This window comes from Gobio gobio (assembly GCF_949357685.1).
Source record: "Gobio gobio genome assembly, chromosome: 17".
Taxonomy (NCBI): Eukaryota; Metazoa; Chordata; class Actinopteri; order Cypriniformes; family Gobionidae; genus Gobio; species Gobio gobio.
The window spans coordinates 16,993,807-17,021,014 of NC_137110.1; the positions used below are offsets into that span (position 1 = coordinate 16,993,807).

The 27,208-nt window shown below is 38.0% G+C and overlaps 1 protein-coding gene across 2 annotated transcripts in view; it reads right to left on the minus strand.

Moving 5' to 3' along the window:
- The window catches only part of negr1 (neuronal growth regulator 1), a 165,461-nt gene that overhangs the window by 54,255 nt on the left and 83,998 nt on the right, over window positions 1-27,208 (minus strand). For both annotated transcript variants that reach the window (XM_079840678.1, XM_079840677.1), the window contains exons 5-6: window positions 10,344-10,464; window positions 5,673-5,821 (exon numbers count right to left, since the gene is read on the minus strand). In XM_079840678.1, coding sequence (XP_079696804.1) covers window positions 5,673-5,821; window positions 10,344-10,464 — 270 coding nt within the window. The remainder of the gene's footprint in view (window positions 1-5,672; window positions 5,822-10,343; window positions 10,465-27,208) is intronic.

The window sequence follows — 27,208 nt, forward strand, 5'->3', positions numbered from 1 at the left end:
TCATCCCTTTTTTATGCCTCCACCCCGTGACTCAGACAGGGTCACAGTACGGTAACCACGACAACAACATCCGACACAACTTGGTAAAAAAAACAAAACAAGAAACTGCAAGATATGAAAAGATGACACTGAGGTTGTGATTGATACGCATGGCAAATGAACAAGGCTTCCACTAACTGGTGCCTACTGAAAATGTGGAGGCTTTATCAAGAAAGGCTGAGAGCTTCTTCAGGCTGTGAGTGTTTTAGTCATACTCCAATGACAGGTTGGAGGAGATTATTCGGCAAAGCCTACACTGTGCTATAAGCAAAAAATGAGGGAGGAAAGATAGCTTGGATTACAGAGCAGACGAAAATCTGCCAATTAAGGACAACAAAATCTTTGCTTCTCAGCATTGCCCCAGTCGGGACAGCAAAATGTAGAAGAAAGAGTTGCAGAAAAGCAGGAAAACACACCGGGTATTAAAAAAACAGCAGGTTCACAACGCACATTGCTTGAGACAACGTGCAAGACACATTTACCTCACACATACAAATGTATGTTATGTAAGGCATAACAAGAGAAAGCTTGGCTGTGTTAACACACTTACATTTCAATGTTTCTACAAAAATATGCTGCATTTAGCAATATGCAAAACATGAACATTTTATTACACATACACTTTTCAGATCAACAACCTGAAAACAAAACAAAACAGACAGCAAATTCAAAGTTAACAGTTAGTTGTTCACCTACATAAAAAAAAATGTGTAGACCCTTATAAACAGAAGGTAACTGGCCCCCTTTTACCCCTGCTGTTTTACCCCTATCTAAATAGTACTACATTTGTACCCTGCATTCAATGCATTACATTAAAGAGGTTGTGTTAACTGCAATTTTTTTTCTGTCATTCACCAAATTTGTGAAAAATGGATCAATCTAAATGCTTGCAGATAAAAAAATGGCATTTGGTCTATTGCATTTGCCTGCGTTTGAAACATTCACAGAGTAAAGGATGCTAATAGGGATTAAAAGTGAAGAAAAGGGTGGAAAATAAAGTTTTAAAGCACCCACACAAAAACAGACGGGGAGAGAGTGAGGATTTGGGGAGAGAAGTTAAAGATTTCAAGTGTAGTGCAGTGGAACAATTCATAGGATATTGTTCATTAAATTGGGTGACCAGATCGTAAGACCACAGAATAAAAAACAAGACAAGAAGCCACAACACAGCACTTGGTAAGACAAAAAGAGCTTTTGCCACAGACGTTCTTGTGATATGAATGTTACATTAAAATGATCAAAACAACATATGTATCTCATAATACTTGCATAGTTATAGCTGTCCCTGACCATTTTCAAAATGTGGTTTCAGTGATCCGATCACAATGTGTCCTGGGTGTATTCAATGAGGTCAAATGCCATCTGATTGTGATTCGATCACCGAAAAAAAAAAACACTTTAATGCCAGGTGCAAAGGGGCTAAAAGTCCAATCATATGTGATGACAGTGAGTAATGGAGAAAGAGCCACGTAAATGTCAAGTCAATCTAATTCGCATCACCAATTTTTCTCAATGAAACATTAAAAAAGACTTTTAAAAAACACCAGTTTGTTAAACTGATCACCTTTGCCCGGTGCCAGCAGGTTTTGGTTTTCCAAAAGATACTGTTCAGTGAACTGGTGTTTGCAGACAATGGTCAGGAAGGTTTTAGAAATTAAACAAAAGAGACACACTAACTGCCAGACATTTGTTACCTCACAAAACCGCAAGTTTGCATTGTCACATTTGAGAATGTGTGCTCACTGAAGGAAAAATATCAAATGAAATACTGCAGAACTACAATAGAGTGACAGCATAGTACAATGCTGAGAAACTCGTGGCTGTTTATCAAATTTACGCAGTCATTTTTCCCAGTTGTATGCATTAAAAATCAGCATTCTGTGAGATTATTTTCATTATAGTCAATTACTAGTATGTGCTAAACTCATCCTTGAGAGTTAATATCTTTCACACTAATGAATTCCCATTGAGACATTGGGAAAACAGACTGACTGAGTGTGTTGCTTTGACATGCATTTTTTGTATCTACAGAAGAGAATCTTTCTCTGACTATTGCAACTAAGCCATTAGCTATATTGGGGTCATTTGGCAATTGGTAAGGCTTAAATAATGCAGTTTTAAACATGTGGTTCGATCTCTGAGTGTATCTGACTCTAACGTCATTAGCAGAGTGCATGCCAACGCCAACGTTTCATGAAAGTGCACTTTTTCTTAATGAAAATTTAATCTCTTAAGCATAATGTCAGTTATCATTCTAATTCTGCTGTTAAGGATTACATTCAAACATACACTTTACGTGAAGCATAAAACAATGAGAGATCAAATATTCAGGCCAATGAAGAACTAATGGAGTTGAGACTCGTGTGCCAGCTCTCTTTTAGTGGTAATACTGGGCCAGTGTAGATAGTGACAATGAAAACGCCTGTTTTGAGGGTTCATTTTGGAGAGAGTTCATCCAAAAATTCTGTCATTATGTAAGACATGTATCTTCATTTCATCCCAAACCTGTAAAACATTTTAGGCCCTATCATACACCCGTCACAATGAGCCGCCAGCGCAAGTGTTTTTTGCCAGTTTCAGCCCGATGCAGTTATCATTTTCACGTCCAGCGCCACGTTGTTTAAATAGCAAATGCACTCGCACCCATCTGTTCGCCCATGGGTGTGCTGGTCTGAAAACATGGTGTGTTCAGACGTATTGTTGACACGTTGCTATTTTGAGGCAACTGAAAACGATTGCGCAGTATTTTTAGTGTTATTTAAAGGGCACGTTAGTAATATGCGCCTATAGGCGAGTGCACAATGTGCGTACACTCTGCTTATTACACACACAAGGACGTGCAGCAGCACACAAACATTTTTATGACAGAAGCGTTCAGTCTTTCCGCTCGCAAATTCCGCCATATAAATAACGAATCTGCCATGATGCAAGTACAACTGGCTTTTAGACTCTGATTGGTTGATTGCACGTTACGGCCAAAACCCACCCATGATTCATTAAGCGACTAGGTACAACCCTTTTGGACCATGTGCCTGGCGCACCGACCGTTTTTTTGTCGTTAAAGGAACACGGCGACTTTTTGGGACTTTAGCTTATTCACCGTATCCCCCAGAGTTAGATAAGTCCATACATAACATTCTCATCTCCGTGGATGCCATATCTGACGCATCCACCGCTAGCCTAGCTTAGCACAAAGACTGGAGGTAAACGACTCCAGCTACCCTACTGCTCAATAAGTGACAAAATAACGCCAACATTTTCTTATTAGGATGTTGTGATGTGTATAGTTACATTGTGTACTAAGACCGACGGAAAATGAAAAGTTTCTAGAACTTCTAGACTGATATGGCTGGGAACTATACTCTCATTCCTGCGTAATAATCAAGGAACTTTGCTGTCGTACCATGGGTGCACCTGAAAATAAGCTAACTTCCATCAACATAACCAACGTGAAAACCGGCTTACACAGAGAGCGTGCTGGGGACTATTTTCAGGCGCTGCGTGATATCATTGCACCTGCTGCACCCATGGTACGGCAGCAAAGTTCCTTGATTATTATGCAGGAATGAGAGTAGTTCCCAGCCATATCGGTCTAGAAAATCGCAACTTTTATTTTTCCCTCGATCTTAGTACACGATGTAACTATACTAGGCATGTGCCGGTTTCAAATTTTCATGTTGCGATTAATTGCTGAAGCTTTTATCACGGTATACGGTATTATCACGATATTGAAATAAGTTGCAAAAAAAGTGTTGTCATACTATAACAGGTTTAATAACTTTCTTATAACAAAAGAACCAAACAGTTAAATACAATAAAGAAATACACAAAAATGTATAAAGTAAACAAATATTTTAAACAGATTAAGTGCAAAAGAATAATAAAGAACAATAGGTAACACTTTACAATAATGTCTCACCAGTTAAAGCATTAAAATTAACAAAGAATGAATAGCTACATTTTTACAGAAGTTATTCTTCTTTGATAATGTTAGTTAAAAAAAGCAACTGTTAGTTAGTGTAAGCTCAGGTCCATTAAATAATACAGTTACAACTTTTGATTTTAATAATGTGTTATTAAATGCTGAAATTAACTAAACTAGCAAAAGTGGATTCGGACACACCCTAAGTGCACCTGCGCCATGCGCTTCAGACCATGCGCTTAGATCGTTAAAATAGGTCCCATAGTCTTCAGCAGAATACAAAAGAAGATATTTGGAAGCATGTTTCAAATGTTTTTATCCCTACAAAAGAAAGTCATCCCAGTGAGTTTTACTGTATGGACAAATAATCTTGTGTTCCACAGAAGAAAAAAATGCATACAGGTTTGGAATGAAATGAAGGTGAGAAAATGATGACCAAAATTTGGTTTTGGGTAAACTATACCTTTAAAAAAATGCTAACAATCGCGAACGGAAATTTCGTCCAAAAAACGAAATGGAATAATGGCCTTTACCTCCTTTACTTTCACCTTGTCACAGAGGACCTTTAAATGGAAGCTCATCTCTGCTATTAAAGAGCATTTTATTATGCTAAATACCCTTTGTAGATGCCAAAAGCACTCAATCACCTTGATGTTGGCAGACGTACAGTACAGTAAATGACCCAGCCGGTTCCATAGGGGGAAAGTAGTTAATTCTGTGACTATAGTGGAGATACTGCATGTCTGAGATGCAGAGACAACAAAACAAATCTGTGGGAATAATCTAAGAAACCCTTTCAATCGATACTAGGTATAAAATATGAGGGCGGAAATCATACGCTGGGCTAAAAATAGAGCGAAATGATAGGTTTCTTTATGCTGAGGAGAAAATCAAACACTGCACTTTGATTAGTACTCCACACCTTGTCTCTGAGGTTGACGTCCTCCATTAAATATTAATGTGTCCCTGAATCCACCTTTGCTTCATCAATACTTATTGACCAATATTATAACAGCAATTTAGGCCCAGGCAACGATGACCAGCTCTTGCATTTGCAATCTCTACAGATGTGGAGATGTGTGTGTTGTGGAGGAATTGCTTGCCATTTCTCATTAGGAGCACAGTAGGATAGGTTTCCTTTTCATTAGCGATGAGGAAAATAAGAAGAACGAAGCAACTCTGGTGGGAGGAGAAGATGCCGTTTTCTGGTCTATTCTGGGTTTCCCGCATCACAGACTGTCGGTCTTCAGTAGAACGTGAAAGATACTGGAATTTTCATCTCTGCTGGGCCTTTGATATGCTTCATTTAAAAGCAAGGGACTCAACTTTTCCATCTGCCACATTTAAGACTATCACTATTTTGTTGTTGTTTTTTTCATATGTTTATCTTGTTAGCCCACTTACTTTTATTATTGACTCAGCGACCACTGAAACAGAAACACACTAAGCATTTCAAACAGACTACTCAAAGAAATTGCATCTCATTTTAAGTGGGATAGCTCTTTGAAAATGCTTCACAGAAAACTTCAGGCTCCAAAACAATGACCTATTTGAGTACCATCTCCTCTCATTTCCTCAGCAACATATGTATTAAAGATGGGGGGAAATGCTGTGTTTTCTCGGCGGAGCTCTGCGACGACTGTAACAGCAGTGAAAAAGCAACTACAGCACAACAAGAGTTAACCAGGGGAGAGTAATGCTTGTTACTTACGAATCAGAGGCACACTGGCGTTGGCTGTTCCCAACCTGTTGACGGCCACACAGGTGTAGTTGCCATAGCGATCCTGTGTCATGTTCTTGAATGTGAGAACTGATCTGGAGCTGAAGTTCTTGATGTCTATTCCTTGGCCCATGTTAATCCTGAAAATAAGACCATCAGTTGACATGACATGTCAAGCAGTGACACCGGCGTGCTGCAGTGTGACTTGCTAATAATCCGTCCATCAAAAACTATTTTAAAAGCACTTTCTCTTTTCATTTATACACGGAGAGAGACACTGAATATATGCACTTTTAAAAATGAATTTGAAGCGAATTGCTAAAAAAGTTATTAAAATTGTGCAATGCAAACACTACACTGTAAAAAATATATATTTTTTAAGTTTTTGAAACATTGAAAATTTTACCGCAAATTTCAGCTTAAAGGGTTAGTTCACCCAAAAATGAAAATTCTGTCATTAATTACCCTCATGTCGTTCGACACCCGTAAGACCTCCGTTCGTCTTCGGAACACAAATGAAGATATTTTAGTTGAAATCTGATGGCTCTGAAAGGCCTCCATTGGCACAATACACGGTTCACTCTCAAGACCTTTAAAAGGTACTAAAGACGTCGTTACAAAGTCCATCTCACTACAGTGGCTCTAAAATAACTTTATGAATCGGCGAGAATAGTTTTTGTGCGCAAAAAAACCCTAAATAACGACTTATATAGTGATGACGATTTCAAAACACGGCCTCATGAAGCTTCGAAGCGTTATGAATCAGCGAGTCGAATCATGATTCGGATCGCGTGTCAAACCGCCAAACTGCTGAAATTTGGCGATCCAAACTGCTCATTCGATTGTTTTGAAATCGTCATCACTATACAAGTCGTTATTTAGGGTTTTTTTGCGCACAAAAACTATTCTCGCCGATTCATAAAGTTATTTTAGAACCACTGTAGTGAGATGGACTTTGTAACGACGTCTTTCATTTTTGGGTGAACTAACCCTTTAAGAACCATATATGCTAAGACGCTCTGATTGATTTACATACTGCACTGTAGATATAAACCATTTGTCTATTTTGATTTATTTTATTCAATTTTTTTCTACTTTGCTTTACTGTATTTGTTATACTATGTTTTATAGTTTTTGCTATAGTCAACCAAATGACTAAACTATTATTTTCTCTCAGTGTGGAACCCCAAACAGAAAGACAATAAAGTGAGAACATGAATAATCCCTAAGAGGTAAGGGATTAGCACAAAAATAAAGGTGAAAAATATTCAAAGATATGAACAAATATTGAAAAAGTAATATTGTTTCTAAGGCGTCATACTGTTTTGGAGGATGATAACACGCCTATTTCTTGTGAATATCTTTCACGTTACCCATCTAAGTTTTTTGTTTTTGACACATATTAATGTTTCTTATACCAAAAGATGGCAGGCAGATGGTATAGGGTAGGCTGTGAGTTATGAAGGAAAATGTAAAAAAAAGTTACAACTGTCCCTGGTCCTGAGGGAATTGCCAAAAGGAAAATCAGAAGCAGAAAAATTTGCACATGGCTTGTAGCTTTGTCGAGGTCTAAAGTTCAGCAGCAGTTGCTCTTGAGAGTCCTGACTCTGGGTCATCCATGTTACTCTCACAGGTAAAGCGATGTGCTGACCTTTTGTCCCCCAATTCTCGAGTAGCTTGTCTCCTGCTGACACTTACTTATATAAGAACAAAAACTTCTCTTAAAACAAAGGACCATTGCTGCCTCTATATCTGAGTGTTACAGGACATTATACGCAAATTCTCTTGAATCTTTTTTTTTTTCAACAGAATTTAAAACCTGACACTTTGTTTCTTCTAATATTGTTTTTTTCTAATATTGGTTTCTTATTGTTTTTAAGCACAAAGCTCTTTGCGATTATTGAATGGGAGGCACGATACAAATAATGTTTGGTGTAGGCAAAAACTGAGGCACTGGCAACCTTGGCTTGAACTACAAGTGATTCATAAGGTCAAACAGGGCCTGCTTTAAATGTCACTATTTTTTAACTGTTAATGCGTTATTTGTGTGTTTACTTCGACAGCCTTAAATTTAACACAAGACATTTACTGAATTTGAATAAGTAATTACTCCACGACCGCAAAAATGTATGTTCTATCTAGTATATATTCACCATGTTGTCATTATCATGTGACCTACCAGCGTCAGTTGCATTGCTTGACTGCCATTCACAAATCCTCTCCCGTGGCCTCATGGGACAGTAAAGTGTCTCATCATATGCACAATTCAGAATCCGGGTACTTTTTGCCTACTCTTTTATGAGGACTGGGAAATCGGACATACTTTTTTTGTCACATAATGTCTTTCGCCTATACTATAAAGTAGGGAAGTATGCTATTTCGGATGTAGCCACAGAATGACACTTTTTTCGCCCCCTTTTGATTGACAGGATATAATGGGCCCTGATCATTGGCTGTTTTTAAACAATCGGTCGATGGCAGATAGTGAAAATAATTGCTTTTATACTTCTGTGCATCCTTACTTACAAGCAATTACATACTGCAACTGGAAAAGGCATTTTGTAGGATATCTCTTATTTCACATAATCTTTCTTGCCAGTGCATATTTACTTCATTAAGATATGATTATCACTTTTTATGGTAATCCTAACAACAAAAAATAGTTAATGATTTCTCTGCATCATTCCTGTTGATTTCTTCAATATTACTTGAATGGTTTCTCTTCCACTGTTCTCTTCCTGCACCTCACTGCTGTTAGTTCAGCAATGAGTCTGCACATTCAGAAAAATACAGCAAAACAGATATTTTAGCAACAATGTTCAATGTAAAGCCTTAAATTAAGCAGAGTACAGACCCAATGCCAATAAGCCTCCTTTGCAATTTGAATAAATCGAGTGAAGCCTATAATTACAATTAGCACAGTGTGAACTGCTGATTCAGATCGTACTCAGCAAGAGTGGGTAAATGACGGGTAATGGGGTAATTTGGTATTTAAATTCAAGAACCACCACTTGAGTCAACACTGATTGGTGCAAAGACTCGGAATGCTCTTTACTAGTGAGGAGGTTATACAAACATACAATTAAAATGTAGGGTTAAGATAGTATGACGGATCTTTTCTTACATACTGTAGGTTTGTACCCATTTTAGTCTAAAGTGAATGCATAAAAATGGTGTGTTCAGAAGTAGACTTGTATCAAAGGAAATAATATCAGATGCCTCTTTTGAGTAAACCTACCATTTATTTTCTCATTCCATCATTACATTCAATCACATTTAATTAATTTGGCTGTTTTAAAACAAGCAAATGTTATAGTGAATCATAAAATCATTCCTCAAATATGTTGTATTCATCTACACAGTTTTCTGCTATGTATTCAGCTGTTTGTAGGTAATTTCAGCCTTAAGTGTGCTCTGTATTTTTAGTTTTTTTTTTTTTAGAAGTATACTCTATGAAACTTTAAATTCAATTCTGAAAAACTGTGAAAGAATTGGAGATGTAGAAAACACATCTACAGTAGAAAAAAATGCAGGTGCACAGCCACAAAATGTTCACAGAAAATGACAAAAGTCCTATAAAAACAAAACGCTGACACTTCCAGAAAAAGGTCCAAACGGCAATAAATTGGAATAGTTAACAGTGTGCCAGTGTTTTTCAGTGTGCTGACAGAGATTCATATTTGCATACTTAATTGCAATTGGCATTCGTTCTTGCATTAATTTGCATATTGAATTGTGATTGGTTTTATCTCCCTTACATCTACTTTACTCTCTGTAGCCATCATTATACTGCAAAGTCACATTATGTGCTTATACTTGTGCACAGCTGACAGAAAACTAGAAGCATACTGAGTGTCATGACAACTGAAGAGTTAAAGATGGATCTGATTTGACATTTAATTTTCACAGAACCAAAGCCTAAACCAAAGCATACCTAAAACGATTCCTTCAAAGCCTTGTAAATACTAGGATAAACCTCTGGAGAGTCATCATTTTAGCCCTTTTTGGGCATGAAAAATGAATTGTGCCCTTCAAAAACACTTAAGACTCATAAATTGTTAATATATTTAAACCAACTCTGAAAATAATACATAATGCTAACTGATCAGTCAAGACATTTTTTCGTATTGCGTAAATGGTACAGTTTGCTTCCGAGCTCTTTTAGAAAGTTAGATTATTTTTGCCAGAAGTGTATGACTTCAATTAAAAGTTAAAAATGACGTTGCAAAAGTGATTTTCACGAGCTTATGCTGTGCCAAGAGTCACTATCTTTCGAAATTAAGACTCTTTAATAAGACACTTTGTAATATTTGATAAGCTGCAGATCCATAGCTATTAAACTAATACTACTAAAGACCGTAATTCAGCTTTGGATCAACTTTCAGTGATTAAACCTTAGGCAAAACTGGTGTACAGTTTGATTGTACAGTAATTATTCTGTGGATTCAACAAATGTAGTTACTGCAAATGAATATTGATCAAAATATTACATCGTTTGACAAAGGCCACAAAAAGCGGACTTGACCAACATTAATCTTCTCTGTAGTGAGCATTCTGAATCACAAATAAACTCACTTAACATGCATAATGAATGATAAATGATCACTGTACAGCTAAGCTAATGAAATGAATGCTTTTATCATCTATCACTCTTGGTTTTACCTTTTCTCTCCCTTGTACCACTCAAAGACTGGAGAGGGGACAGCTGCTGCCTCACATCTCAGCAGGCCAACATAACCGGGTCGAACCCCCTGACTTTTCATCTCATGGATTGCTGGAGGAACTACAGAAAGAAAATAAAAACCAACGTGATTTAGGGCAAGAGTGAACGCACATAAGCAAACTTAACTCAAATAAACTAACCCTCTAAGAATGAGGGGGAAAGCCTTCGATAATGCAAAGTTTTCATTTACAGTCGTGTGAAAGAGGCAGAAATGAATTAGAAATAAGATTTAGAGTGGTCAACACGTGTAAATCTTGTGGGTGCAATGCTGAGAAATACCATTCGTCCCAAGGGTTAGAGAAAAGAAATTAACAGCTCAGTGATAAATTGTTTAATGGCTGTTCAAAGGCTGGGGAGCTGAGGAAGGTTCTCTGAATATGTGCATGTAAAATGAGGGTCCTTTCATGTTCACAAATGCAGTGTAAATCTCTCTAGCGGCGTCGGTGAGCAAGCTTTAACTACAGGCTGAATTTTTATTTTTCATCTAGTCAAGAAGCAACAACCTCTCTCAAAGGAAAAAAACAGAAATGTGTATCATACATAAATCTTCATTGTATATTATTTCTTATAGCATGAGTAAACAGAGTAAGCTACGTGAATGACATGTGTTCAAACTCAAAAGGACATATAGAAAAAGGCTATGAAAGAAATAACACCATACTTAATATACACACAAATAAAGCAGGCCTGTACAGAATACTAAGTTGAACACGATATAAAAAAAATAAGAAAATAACTCCCTTCAAGCAGGTGATCCACTTATGTCTTTCTAGCTAGCGTTAAATTACTTGCTATGTCTGAATTTGAGTGGGGGACATTTATATTCCAGGCAACTCGTTCTTTGAAAATCACCTGCAAGTTATTGAGGTCTGTGTTCAGACTATTTTTTCCTGATTGAATTTTTGACATTCTCTTCTATAGCCCCACTGTTGAAGGTATGAAGTTCTCCAGGCCTTCTGTGTTATATACGTTTCATGTTATCAGAGGGCTGAAAAGAAATTCCCACTATTGTGGTAAGAACAGTAAAGTGATTTTTTTTAGAATGATGTTCTTAGACTTTGGGCTCCATAGTTACTTCACGCAGATATGTCAAATCATTTAACAAATACGAAGCTTCCCTACACTGTACAAGAAATAAGAGTTTCTCTCATATCGGGACAACTAATTTACAACATTTAAAATGCTCACACACAAACAGTAAGTAAGAGGAAAAAAAATCTCACCATTTTTATAGTTAATGACTCAATGTGAGGGAGAAACATCAGTCACTGAAGATTAGAAAAAATGCATAGTATTTCAAAATGTAAAAAAAAAAATTATAATAAACTCCATGACTGCTCCATGACCTTCATATTAAATTATGATTTTTTTCAACAGGGATTCCTATTTGTATGTTTTGTAACAATGACTTGAATTAAATCGTATTCACTAAAGAAATGTTAATAATTTGTAACATTTTAAATTTTTTTAATCAGGCCTAAAAATCAAAATGTTAAAATATCCAGGTTTTCCAGGTGGCTGTGAGAACCGTGTATAAAGAATATGGATCTCCATCACTATAATCACTGTGTTGAGATATTTTGTTCTGTGATACTGTGCTGCTCATCATTTCTTCACTGCACAATCTCTTGGGAAGGTATGAAAATAGCAGTGTGACACATCAACACTGCTTGAATGCAGAGTTTTGGCATATGGTGGAAGAGAAGTCTGTCTGATCCGAAAAAGTGGCAACGGATGAATCTTGTGCTTTGGCTGGATCATGCATTTACAGTACAGGCATCAGCCCATGAAACTGCCTAGGGAGCATTACATAACTTGAGCATCACAGAACCATACTAGCATAAGATATAAGGGTAACATAAAGTCAGAGATTAAAGGAACACGTTGCTGATGACAAAGGCAAGGACAAATGAGTGCTGAGCCCATACTATATGTGTGCAGAAAGGACAAGGCTTAGAATACAGAAAATGTAAAATACTAATTTTGTTTGCAACCCATTTTACTGTAACCTGATGTATGTCTGAGTAAATGAGTGGTTGGGTTAGATAAAAATATATTGGGTTAGATATAAATATATATAATACATGTTTATGTATATGGGAAAGAAAGGTTATTTAAGATATTTTGAGCGTGGCATGGTTGTTGGTGCCAGACGGGCCATTCTGAGTATTTTACAATCTGCTCAGTTACTAGGATTTTCACGCACAACCATTTCTAGGGTTTACAAAGAATGGTGTGAAAAGGGAAAAACATCCAGTATGCGGCAGTCCTGTGGGCGAAAATGCCTTGTTGATGCTAGAGGTCAGAGGAGAATGGGCCGACTGATTCAAGCTGATAGAAGAGCAACTTTGACTGAAATAACCACTCGTTACAACCGAGGTATGCAGCAAAGCATTTGTGAAGCCACAACACGCACAACCTTGAGGCGGATGGGCTACAACAGCAGAAGACCCCACCGGGTACCACTCATCTCCACTACAAATAGGAAAAAGAGGCTACAATTTGCACAAGCTCACCAAAATTGGACAGTTGAAGACTGGAAAAATGTTGCCTGGTCTGATGAGTCTCGATTTCTGTTGAGACATTCAGATGGTAGAGTCAGAATTTGGCGTAAACAGAATGAGAACATGGATCCATCATGCCTTGTTACCCCTGTGCAGGCTGGTGGTGGTGGTGTAATGGTGTGGGGGATGTTTTCTTGGCACACTTTAGGCCCCTTAGTGCCAATTGGGCATTGTTTAAATGCCATAGCCTACCTGAGCATTGTTTCTGACCATGTCCATCCCTTTATGACCACCATGTACCCATCCTCTGATGGCTACTTCCAGCAGGATAATGCACCATGTCACAAAGCTTGAATAATTTCAAATTGGTTTCTTGAACATGACAATGAGTTCACTGTACTAAAATGGCCCCCACAGTCACCAGATCTCAACCCAATAGAGCATCTTTGGGATGTGGTGGAACGGGAGCTTCGTGCCCTGGATGTGCATCCCACAAATCTCCATCAACTGCAAGATGCTATCCTATCAATATGGGTCAACATTTTAAAGAATGCTTTCAGCACCTTGTTGAATCAATGCCACGTAGAATTAAGGCAGTTCTGAAGGCGAAAGGGGGTCAAACACAGTATTAGTATGGTGTTCCTAATAATCCTTTAGGTGAGTGTATATATATATATCATACATACATACATACATACATACACTCACCGATCAGGCATAACATTATGACCTAATACTTTGTTGGTCCCCCTTTTGCTGCCAAAACAATCCTGACCCGTCAAGGCATGGACTCCACTAGACCCCTGAAGGTATGCTGTGGTATCTGCCACCAAGATGTTAGCAGCAGATCTTTTAAGTCCTGTAAGTTATGAGGTGGGGCCTCCATGGATCGGACTTGTTTATTCAGCACATCCCACAGATGCTCGATTGGATTGAGATCTGGGGAATTTGGAGGCCAAGTCAAAACCTCAAACTTGTGCTCCTCAAACCATTCCTGAACCATTTTTGCTTTGTGGCAGGGCATATTATTCTGCTGAAAAGAGGACACAGCCACCAGTGAATACCATTTCCATGAAAGGGTGTACATGGTCTGCAACAATGCTTAAGTGGCAGGACCCAATGTTTTCCAGCAGAACATTACCCCAAAGCATCACACTGCCTCCAACGGCTTGCCTTCTTCCCATAGTGCCTCCTGGTGCCATATGTTCACCAGGTAAGTGACGCACAAGCACCCACATGATGCAAAAGAAAACGTGATTAATCAGACCAAGTCCATGGTCCCGTTCTGATGCTCACATGCCCACTGTTGCCGCTTTCGGCAGTGGACAGGGGTCAGCATGGGCACCCTGACTGGTCTGTGGCTATGCAGCCCCATATGCAACAAACTGCGATGCACTGTGTATTCTAACACCTTTCTATAAGAACCAGCATTAACTTTCTGAGCAATTTGAGCTACAGTAGCTTGTCTGTTTGATCGGATCACACTGGCCAGCCTTCGCTCCCCATGTGCATCAATGAGCCTTGGCCGCCCATGACCCTGTCACCAGTTCACCACTGTTCCTTCCTTGGACCACTTTTGATAGATACTGACCACTGCAAACACCCCACAAGAGCTGCAGTTTTGGAGATGCTCTGACCCAGTCGTCTAGCAATCACAATTTGGCCCTAATCAAACTCGCTCAAATCCTTCTGCTTGCCCATTTTTCCTGATTCTAACACATCGACTTTGAGGGAAAATGTTTCACTTGCTGCCTAATATACCCCACCCACTAACAGGTGCCGTGATGTAGAGATAATCAGTGTTATTCACTTCATCTGTCAGTGGCCCTAATGTTATGTCTGATCGGTGTGTATATATATATATATATATATATATATATTTATATTTATATGTGTGTACATACAGCTGGATTTCTCAATGTTAAGTTGTCTCTCCATATTTTTTCCAGATCTGTATATATAAATGTACACAAACATACATATACATATATATGATATATATGCTATATATGTAATATATATGCATGTATGTAACTTGGCGTCTGGTGTCAGAAGCAATTCATAAAATGCGAATGCATATTTAGAACCGCCAGTCTCTGCAGAGAAAAATATTTTGGCAATTCAAATCAGGTGTCAGTCAGGTGGCATGAAAGTGTCCAGATTTTTGATGGCAAGTTCAGCCTTTAACAGAAAACAGAATCTCTAGCTCTGTTCACTTCAAACATTTGCCACACTACCTGACATTTCAGTTTGGATGTAGTCGCAATATTTCACACCTTCTCTGGCCCGTTAATCAGCGTGAGCTTCCTTTAAATGGATTTGGATGCTATAATACAGCATTCAGAGGCAGAATCAGAAAATTCTCTGCATATAGAGCCAACGTGGGAGAATCCAAGAGTGCATTTACTAGAAAAATCTATGCGTCTGTTATGTGTGTACATGCTTCAAATTTGCACAAAACACCTCCATATTGGAGGTTACACAAGTGGATTTCAAGTTAATTCAGCTTATGTGTTTTGCACATTAAAAAAAGAGATTTGAGAGCGGCTGAAATCTGCTGAGGGTGAGATATGGTATGTATCTGTCTGTGTCATTCATCACTGAGATTTGTGCTGTATTGTAAGCTATTGGCATGCCTTGGCAGGCTGCCTAATAGCACAAGAGAAGCTGGCTCTGATATATATCCACACAGCTAACTTCTCGTATCTAACAAACCACTGCATCTGTCCTCACTGAGGGATGATCCAGTTCATTATAAAGCTGCATTAGCAAGAACTACCAAGGGAGGAAAACAAAGCATTAGCCACAACTGCAACCGCAACTTTTCATATTAATTAAAATCGTTTGAGCACATATACTGCAGTGATAAAGGGCCCGGAGGGACAGAATTCATGCAAGTCATCTAATTTCAAACATCAAAATATATTTTATAGTAGAAAAGGAGTGAATGTATTAGCTAGTAACAGAATACATTTTAATTTGGTAACTATATTTGGTATAAAAAAGAAAAAAAGAAAGAAAGAAAAGAAAGCTGAACTGATTCTAAATGACAAAATTCTCATTTGATTGATTCTGAATATAATGAATACAATATAATAAATAAGGCAAATTATTTATCAAGGATTAAAGGGACAGTTCCCCCAAAAATGAAAACTCTGTCATCGCTTTCTTTCTTCTGCAGAAAACAAAAGAAGATATTTTGAAGAATTCAACTATCCATAAAATAAGTCAATATGGTCCAATCATGTTGTTTTAGAGCCCACTGACGGTCATTATATGCCATACAGGTTTGTAACAACATGAGGGTGATGACAAAATATAGATTTTTTTGGGTGAACTATACTGTTAAATATGTGTGTTAACACAGAGCACAAGTCCTAATGTAATAATCCACACAATGGAAGGAGGGAAAAAATCCGTATTAAACCCATATTCACAGCTTCTAAGATACAATTACATTAGTCTTTTAAGGAGCTCTCATTATACCAATCACATACCAGCAATGACTAATGCAAAAATCACGGTGTAAAAACCACAAAAGCCCTACAATCCTAGTCATTTACAGGCTTCATAACAAAAGAGTGCAACTGTAAATCATTGGTGAGTTTCTAAGCTCGTACCAGATGGGAGGGTCTGAAAATAGCAAAGTTGGCATGAAAAATGGATGCTGCGGGGCTTACTGTTTGACAAATTTGCCAGTTGCGGCTTGATCACAAACGCAAATTAAAATGACAAGGCAGAGATTATGTTTGAGAATACCTGTGAACACAGCACCTCACAAATCAGTGAATACATCAATATATGCCAAACAAGGTTCCCTAGGGTTAAGCGCCTTTGTGATTTTTCTTTCATGCACAGATTTGACGCGCACCAAAAAAAAGCAGGTTGACTAATTCAAAATAGACTGCTATTGAATAATATTTTTTATTGTCGGGGTAAATCTAGGCTTGGTATAACCTGATCTTTCAAGGGGAAAACAAATCTGAAGTGAAATAGGATTTTCTATTATCACACAGAAGCCAGAGGTTAGTGGGTTAACTGAAACTGCATGCTTATCCAATTTATTATTTTTTCTCTTAATGGGCTTTATAACATCACAGCATGTCTGACTTTAAAGTTCACTGATGTTGGTCTTGGGTGGATGTACAGGGTGACTAACTGGCACATCTCCCGACCAACAATAATTAATTTATCACATGTTACAAAGACGCTTTGGAGGAAGGGATGATTTATATAGTCTTGCACCTTTATCCGCCCAACAAGTATAACATGTTATTTTAATTACAAGATCAATTAATAACCCACCTCTTCAGCCAGAGGCTAAAATGAGTTTTCTTCACAATTAAGGAATGGACTCATCAGTCCATGACTTATCAGCTTATAAACAGAGAGACTGCTCCAATTGCTGTCTCCACCTCATTGTCCTATTCTGCTCGCCAGCACTGGGTTTAGCAGCCAGGATTTATTAATTCATTAAGTTTTCCATTTAAAATTCAAGAATAACATCATGTTCTTTCTCTAACACATCCAATCCTTATAAATAACATTCATGCTAAGGGAACATAGGCTTTGTGTGCCCCATAGAGAATATGCACTGTGGAGAAAAGTATCGAGTTGAATGAAATCATTAACCACAATGTCACAAATCTATGTAAATAGACAAATTGGCTTTTAGCCTATCATGCTGAAGAATAGGAGCCATATTGAACTGTGGAGGGAAGATGGGCACTCCAGACAATCAGTTATTTATCTGTGAAGCCCTATAGTATCAAAGGGGCATAATTCATAGAGTCATTTATGAAAATGTATTACAGTCTTTTGTTGGTTTGTGCGTCAGAGTTACATAGTTCACAGTTTTGGGGAGCAAGTGGTTCAATCAGTGAGGCCTTTCATTACTTCTAATTCCTAGTTTCGCATTTACATCATGGAAAATGACAAAGGACAAAGCATCATGTGTGTCCAGTGCATGCCAGAACTACATTAAAGACTGGCATGGGCTGCATCTGAAAGCTTAGGCAGCTGACTTGTTGCCTCGCGGCCCTATCAGGCAATGGCGTTTGCGCACAAAGGTACCTCACAAAACTGATTTCGGACAGACTTCTGAGGCAGCATAATGAGGTTTCATGAAGTACAACAAAATAGAGAGAGCTTTGATGATAACTAAGCACTATTTAATTGTTACAATACTAATTTATTGCTAGAAATGACATCAAAAGTGGAAAATGTTGGTTGAAATATATATTTATTTCAGTATATATATATATATATATATATATATATATATATATATATATATATATATATATATATATATATATATATATATATATATATATATATATATATATATTTACATATATATATATATATATTTACTGACATCCAAATGCAACCTTCAAATGTCATCTTTATTTTTTAGCTTAACTATCAAATAATGAAACACATGATTGTGGGATATCAAAGGCAGCAGAGGAGGCATTTATGCCACCTTCAAAAATGTATCAGATGAAGGTATCTCAGGAGACAGGAAGTGAAGCTAACTAGTGAATTCTGACATGCATTAATGCCTTGGAATGCATCTTTCAAAGGTAGCCTTTTTAAGCTTTCGGGCGCAGCCATTTACAATACTTTGTGGTTGAGATGAACTATGCAGGTATTGATAAAAGAGTTCAGTGTATTTAAAAATATAACATTTTACCCCATTTTTTATGCTTATTGAGCCCTGTTTACACCGAAATTACCCGGAACAATTTGTCCAAGGAACTTTTTTCCCATGAACTCTTTTTCCCTCAGACCTGCTGCTGTTTGCGTTTCCACCGTGGTCTTAAATACCGTGAAGATTAGTCTGGTGACGTAGGACTGCGCGTGAATTTCCAGAGCCCACTGGATTTCGTCCTCCGCAAATAAACTTAATAAAGCCTGAACCTCGTTGTCGGCCTTTGGTCGTATTTTTTTAAACTCCATTGTTGATTTGAATAGCAAGCAACTCTTACTGCACGCACCGAAACATACTTTTAGGTTGAAATAAAATGCTGCGTGAGCTCAACCAATCAGCATGTTCAGTGCCCAAGTCCCACCCCCGAAAGTTCCTGAACTTTGAAAAAGTACCTCGCAAGCAGGGCTGTTTTGAGGGGGAAATCTTTACCCGGAACTTTATTTAGACCCCGGTTCCTACAGTCAAAACACACCGAGTACCATCCCAAAGTCCCTAGTTCCTGGGGAAAGTTCCTGCGGTGGAAACGAGTGTTATGCCATTACCGTGTCAAAGGCACAGTATGTAATTTTTGCCACTAGAGGTCGCATATTCACGCATATATGACGCTGTGAAGGAGCGTGGAATGATGGGAGTTGTTGTCTTCATCTCCACTGCAGATGGAAATCAATTCGATGGGACTCACAAATAATGTTCATGGATAAGATAATGAAATAAAGTTTACGTTAGGTTTGAGCACATGATTTTATATAATTCTAATGAATTAGCCGCAAGTAACAATGTTTAATGCTAAATTACTACTCATACATGTCACTTTATTTGTCGATTGTATTTATTTGATTAAATGGTGGGATAACACAGCTCAGTTTTGCGTGTTCAAAACAATCAAAAACAAACTAATTTACTGACTTATCTCCCAGATATGATGTCAAGGCTTGAAAATGTCTTGTCGTTATAGGTCTAGCTGTATGATATATCATAAACAGAATTATGTTCCTTACTGGATGCTGCTATACATGCCATCTCTCTCCATTTAATCATTCTTTTTGTTTTCTAGAGACTATAGGTCGTCAGGTAATACTAATCCTGTGCGAATAGGGCTTTACTATTTTGTATAACACATACTGTATTTAATTACAATACCATAAACTTGTTCACCTGACTTGTTAAACAGTGTTAGCAAATGCCACACTGATATTAATTCTCGTTTTATTTCTCCTCTTATCCAAAACTCTTCTTGGGAGTTATCTTTGGTGACAGAACCGGCTGCAAACGCTAATGAATTATTGTGGTCCATGACGACAAAAAACAACAGTGGCATGCTAGACGCTACAACTACTACCTCCGCATTTTTTGAGACTCACTGTTCCCATGGTCTCTATGCAGAAAAAAGAGGATAACATGGACATGACACCATTAAAAGGCAACGCAATAAAGAGGGACGTAACAAAAATTGCAAGTTTCTCTGGATTTAAACATTTTAAAATTGTTTTTGATAAAAACAAAAGTTTTTGGATATTTTAATGCAAAAATCTTACATATTGAGACTTTAACAGTAAACTCTATTGAAATCAATTGCTGCTTATGTAGGCAGCAAGGCAGTTCAGTATACGGTTTGGAATAGAACTAATGTCATTAATTGATTTCAAAAGCCTATTGTAAGCCCTGGACAACTGTTAAGATTGACTAATTTTGGCTAGTTTTTATTCTAGGGTTCTACTGAAGTAAAATTACACTAATTGCCATCCAAAGGCCACCCCCATATCCTTCTTATCCAGTCTTGCAGACATAAAGGCTCTTTCATTGCTTTACAATGTTTAGGAATCTACATTTGCTGTTTTTTGACTGGGAAACCTGCTACAGTTTCAGTCACACTTCAAACCATACAAAAATAATGGGTCACTGTTGGACTGTGCCAAGTAACAGTGCATTTTTTCTTCTCTGATAAATCTCAATGTTCCATCAAATCGGGCTTTGCTTTTAACATATGCTTGGTTGGCTGCAATGTACTGCACAGCCCAATGAATACAGCTGTACACATTGGAAATGTTTTCAGTGATAAGAATTTGTCAAATCATAAATGCATGTGTCCGTGCATGGATATAATCATTAGAGTAAAATGTCAAGCCAATAACAGGATAAAGTCTTTAATTGCATTTACAAATACCACAAATAAGGTGAATACAAATCAGGACGACCCTGATGAAGCCCTGACTTTTTAAATAGCTGTGAAAGAGAAGAGAATGCAAAGTGAATTTAAAATACAATGTAAAATATACAACTGCATTATGCTAATATTAGAAAATGCATATGAAGATGTTACAAACCACACATGACCACCAAATTAAGAAATTGATGCTCACATTGCAGCCCACAATTGTGGCCATTTAGGGACAAATAGGGCCATTTTGTTGGTGGTGGTTTATCACTGCAGCACAGACCATGTGCAAATGAAACTATCGATTATTGTTATGACCCATCTAGAATCACCATAAAACTAAAGTGCAAACAGTCAGTTTGCAACAGTGCTGACACATAGAAGACAAGGACGATGATGTAATGAATCCAAGTGCAACTTATTCAATAAGGTGAAAATCCAAAATCCAAAGCATGAAACAAACTATAAACAAAATACAAAACTCAATACTCAACAAAGTAACAAGGCAAATATAAGGGCTTAAATACATGGACTAATAACACCTCTGAACAATCAAGACAATAAACCAGTCAGAACATGACACATTGGACAAGGGAAGCACAAGACATGTCCATATGAGGGGCAAGGGAGTCACATTATAAACCTGGAAACAAGACTAAGGCTGAATCTGAAATCGCCCCCTATACCCTTAAATAGGGCACTAATTAAAGGGACAGCCATCTGTCGTGGTGTCCGAAACCATAGTGGACGTTACTGAGTGCACTCATTCTATCCCACATTGCACCGCAATAACGAGTGTACAGCCAATGTATACACACAACGACTGTCCGAATTCTCCTTCAAGTGAACTGTATTAGTGGACTAAAGTAAGGAATCGTGATTGAGGGATTAGGGGGCGATTTCGGATTCAGCCCAAGACAAATTTCAAAGTAAATGACATGAAAGCATGAACAAAACCAACAACATACCGGTATACGTGACAGCTTTAATTTAAGAGTATTTATTTCCAAAAACACTGAACCTTGTATAGGAATCACAGACCTTAATATTAACAAGCTGTCCATTTAGGGAACCAAAAGACACTGTACACTTTATTTAGTATCATTGAGATACTTTAACAGCTTTTATTAATGTTTTGAATTATTTTATATTTTTCAAAGTTTTTTTTTTGTTGGAGATTTCAGTTAGCGGTTGCAACCCATTCTCACTCCCAATGCGTCAAAATCCGAAGCATGGTCAAGTGCCTTCCGCGTCACATCGAAGACGCTAAAGTCACCCCTAGGCGTCACTACGTATATATTGAAACGCTGGGTGCTCCATTCATTTCAGTTGTTTACCCAATGCGTCAGATCAAGACGCATGTTATTCTTTGCATTTGTAAAAGCAGATATGATTTTATTATTATTGTATTCATATTTAAAGGTTACTTTTATCTTTTGGAGCAGCTAACCCAACTCCTACCCTAAACCTACCCACTCCTAAACAATATAAAACACATAACAGGCAAAAGTACAGTCACATCTATTTATTGTAAAAACTGACCAAAAACAGTATAAAAGTATTAACTCATGTTGCATTCCAAGTCTTCTGAAGTCACACAATGTCTTTATGTAAAGAACAGAGTTGATCTTAATGTTTTAATAGCTGAGATCAAGTTCCCGCCACTCCGTTAACGCACTCATTCATATCTCACTCAAATAATACACACTCCTCTTTAGCATGACGCATTCGGTCACAAGACACACGAGAACCAATTACATTTTACAATCAAAGCTGACGTAATGACGCAATTGGTCACGAGACATACGAGAGCCAATGAAATTTCACTATGAAAACTGACGTAACGGGCGGCAATATTTGAAATGTAATGTTGTAGTAACGTTAGTTTGTGTGGGAAGAAGGAGGCGGGAATCGGTGAACATTCAACAACGTTAAAGGATTAGTTCACTTTTAAATAAACTTTTGCTGATAATTTACTCACCCCCATGTCATCCAAAATGAATAAGGGTCTTATCTAGCGAAACGATCAGTTTCTGCAAGAAACCGAGCAGTATTTATGCTATTATTTTACCTCTTAACAGACGAATGCGATCGTCTCTGAGCTCCGCCATAACTTCCGGCAAGTAAGGTCAAATTAGATCGTGGTCATATGTAGATGCCTCATTAGCGACTGCACGGATCAGTAGAATGAGGCATCTACTATCGATATATCTATGATCACGATCTAATTTGACCTTACTTGCCGGAAGTTATGGCGGAGCTCAGAGGCGATCGCGTTCGTCTGTTAAGAGGTAAAATAATAGCATAAATACTGCTCGGTTTCTCGCAGAAACTGATCGTTTCGCTAGATAAGACCCTTATTCATCATCTGGTATCGTTTAAAGCCCTTTGAAGCTGCACTGAAACTGTCATTTGGACCTTGAACCGTTTGGAGCCCACTGAAGTCCATTATATGGAGAAAAATCCTGGACAGTTTTCATCCAAAACCTTAATTTCTTTTCGACTGCAGAAAGAAAGACATGGACATCTTGGATGACATGGGGGTGAGTCAATTATCAGCAAAAGTTTATTTAAAAGTGAACTAATCCTTTAATAAAATAAATGAACACAAAATGAAAGTAAAAGCGGCAGCCCCTCACAGACGACTGCCCTGCACACACATAACAACACGTAAACAAAACACAACTTAAAATCCAGGCCTGGTCCTCTCTCGTCCTTTACTGTCATCGCTCCTCCTTTATACTCCCGTCACTCCTCCGTGAGACACAAGGCCGATGCGGCACGCAGCTGGCGCTCATCAAACATAATGACCGCGGCCTCGTCCCGCTCTCACGGTCCCTCAGCCTCGCTGCTCACCATAAAACGTGATCTTCTGCGGATGGAGACGCTGATCGCTTTTGGGGATTTCCTTCACACAAATCAATCGCTTGGCCTCGGAATATTTGTACTTTTTGAATAAATTGTGCCTGCAGTCGACTCTGCCTGTTATATCTGCGTTTTATATACCACACAAATGGGTAGGTTTAGGGATGGAATGGGGTTGGGTTACATGTTCAAACGTGTCTAGATAGCGTAAATAAAATTATTCTGGCTGATTAAATTGAGAATCACAGTCCAACATGTCATAATGGCAAAATCATAACCCAATATATGATCATCATGACGATCCCATGCCCAATGCGTCTGTGTATGACGCCAAAGGTTTCTCATTGAAATGAATGGAGCACTCAGCGCGTCGATATAGTGACGCCTCGGGGTACCTTAAGCGTCTTTATTGTGACGCGGAAAGCACTTGCCCATGCTTCGGACTTTGACGCCTTGGGAGTGAGAACGGGTTGGCGTTTATTTTATTTCAGGTAATGAAAATTAATGTTTTAGTTAAATATAATAACAAAAAACCTGGGGTGTATAAGTCACCTTATTACATACATAGCAGTAAATATCCAGCATTCAATAAGTGCCTGAAATCTGGCCCATAGGACCATGGTGATTTGGTTTGTTTTGGGCATGTGGAAGGCATCTTCAATTGTTTTCAGTGAGTGAAAAGCATGCATAAATGGATTAGGGAATGATTTGGTTGGTCAAGAGTCAAGACCATTCGTCTACTGGGCTCTGAAAAACTCTTTGGTTGCATTAGCAGCATTCATCTTCATTACAGCTCACATTACATTAATAAGCAATCACATCACTAAAGTCAAGGGAGACAGAATTAGCCACACATGCCTGAGGCATAGCACACAGCCATGTCTCACAAATAGGGTGGTACGCTTTGGATCACAAGCACTTCTTTTTTTCCCTGTTCTGCGTTTTTCAAACAGGTGATTTGGACAGTTTGATCAGTTTATCCTGCTGCTCAGCTTAATGACAACATGCTTTATCAGAACTGACACGTCTTTGGTCCTCATGTTGCGAAACTCCAGCAACAAACTCGAAATGCAAATGCCTAAAATTAACTCACGACTTTCTAACCGCTTTCTTGTGCATGAAAAATGACACACATTTGGCCAAAAGCAACTGGCTGAACGGCCAATTTAATCGAATGAATGCATGAAAAAGAGACAGTAACTGCAACATTGTTCACAGATTGTTTAAATAACCTCAAATTAAAGTTGAAGTTTAAGCTGTACTATGACCTCTTAGTCAATGACTATGTTTACACAGAGTGCAGAAGTGGACTCTCAGCCTCATTAGGACAATAACAGGAAACCGCCATGTAGACACATCTATTTGAGACATGGACCATTACAATTTTGTCACATTACTGAAAACATATAGCCTATAGACTAGGCTGCTTTTTCTATCAAAGTACAATGAATGGAAAATGTTTGCACATCCTGATAGGTCCAACACAGCAACATTACCTCAACCAGTGATGTGAGTTTGGGCGGGGCGTTCAGCTGTTCAATCCTCATCTCTAGAATTCTCTTCCACAATCTTTACGAGAAAGTGATCGTCTGGTTTCTTTTAAATCATGTCTTCTAACGTATCAATTTAAACTACACTCTAAAAAAAAGGCTCGTAATCATAGAGGAACCTTTTTTAGTGCTATATAGCACCAATTTTGGTGCTTCAGTGGTTCTTCAGCGGTTCTTCAGAGGTGCTATATAGCACCTTAGTCAAAGAACCGGTGGAGACTCTCTGAAGAACCGCTGAAGAACCACTGAAGCACCAAAATTGGTGCTATATAGCACTAAAAAAGGTTCCCCTATGATTACGAGCCAAGAACCATTTTTGGTGCAATATAGAACCTTTTTTTTTTAGAGTGTAGCTTTCTGTGATAGATTTTGTAAAATAGTTGTTGTTTGTTATATTGTTGTCTTGTTTTGTTTTTATGACTATTACTCAACTGTACAGTGTCCTTGAGTGTTTTGAAAGGTGCCTTTAAATAAAATGTATTATTATTATTACTGTACATAATATTATAAAATAATATAATTTATGCCTTATTCTGTGTTGTGAAACACGTCAGATCACAAAAGTAAGTTATTTCCGCTGAGTAAACGACACTTGGGTTTACTGTATGTGCGTCGCATGAAGGCGGCTTTCTGCTGCTTGCAAACGGACTCTTTTAAGTTACAATTAACTCACGACTTTCTGACAGCTTTCTTGTGCAAGAAAAATGCAACAACACATTTAGCCAAAAGCAACTGGCTGAACGGCCAATTTAATCGAAATAATGCATGAAAAACAGACAGTAATTGTAACATTGTTCACAGATTGTTTAAATAACCTCAAATTAAAGTTGAAGTTTAAGCTGTACTATGACTTCTTAGTCAATGACTATGTTTACACAGAAGTGCAGAAGTGGACTCTCAGCCTCATTAGGACAATAACAGGAAAGCACCATGTAGACACATCTATTTGAGACATGGACAATTACAATTTTGTCACATTACTGAAAACATATAGCCTATAGACTAGGCTGCTTTTTCTATCAAAGTACAATGAATGGGGAATGTTTGCACATCCTGATAGGTCCAACACAGCAACATTACCACAACCAGTGATGTGAGTTTGGGCGGGGCTGTCTGTTTGGTCAACCAATGGCAATACAAGGGAGTGGTTGAGAACCTGTCATTATTTGTGTGGTTTGGTTCAATTCAAATTTACTTCAAGCTTTATTTTAGTTAAAATTATATATATATATATATATATATATATATATATATATATATATATATATATATATATATATATATATATACACATACACACTCACCTAAAGGATTATTAGGAACACCTGTTCAATTTTTCATAAATGCAATTTCTAAATCAACCAATCAATCACATGGCAGTTGCTTCAATGCATTTAGGGGTGTGGTCCTGGTCAAGACAATCTCCTGAACTCCAAACTGAATGTCAGAATGGGAAAGAAAGGTGATTTTAAGCAATGTTGAGCGTGGCATGGTTGTTGGTGCCAGACGGGCCGGTCTGAGTATTTCACAATCGGCTCAGTTACTGGGATTTTCACGCACAACCATTTATAGGGTTTACAAAGAATGGTGTGAAAAGGGAAAAACATCCAGTATGCGGCAGTCCTGTGGGCGAAAATGCCTTGTTGATGCTAGAGGTCAGAGGAGAATGGGCCGACTGATTCAAGCTGATAGAAGAGCAACTTTGACTGAAATAACCACTCGTTACAACCGAGGTATGCAGCAAAGCATTTGTGAAGCCACAACACGCACAACCTTGAGGCAGATGGGCTACAACAGCAGAAGACCCCACCGGGTACCACTCATCTCCACTACAAATAGGAAAAAGAGGCTACAATTTGCACGAGCTCACCAAAATTGGACAGTTGAAGACTGGAAAAATGTTGCCTGGTCTGATGTTGCCAAATGTTGCCAAATTCTGACTCTACCATCTGAATGTCTCAACAGAAATCGAGACTCCATTTCTGTTGAGACATTCAGATGGTAGAGTCAGAAT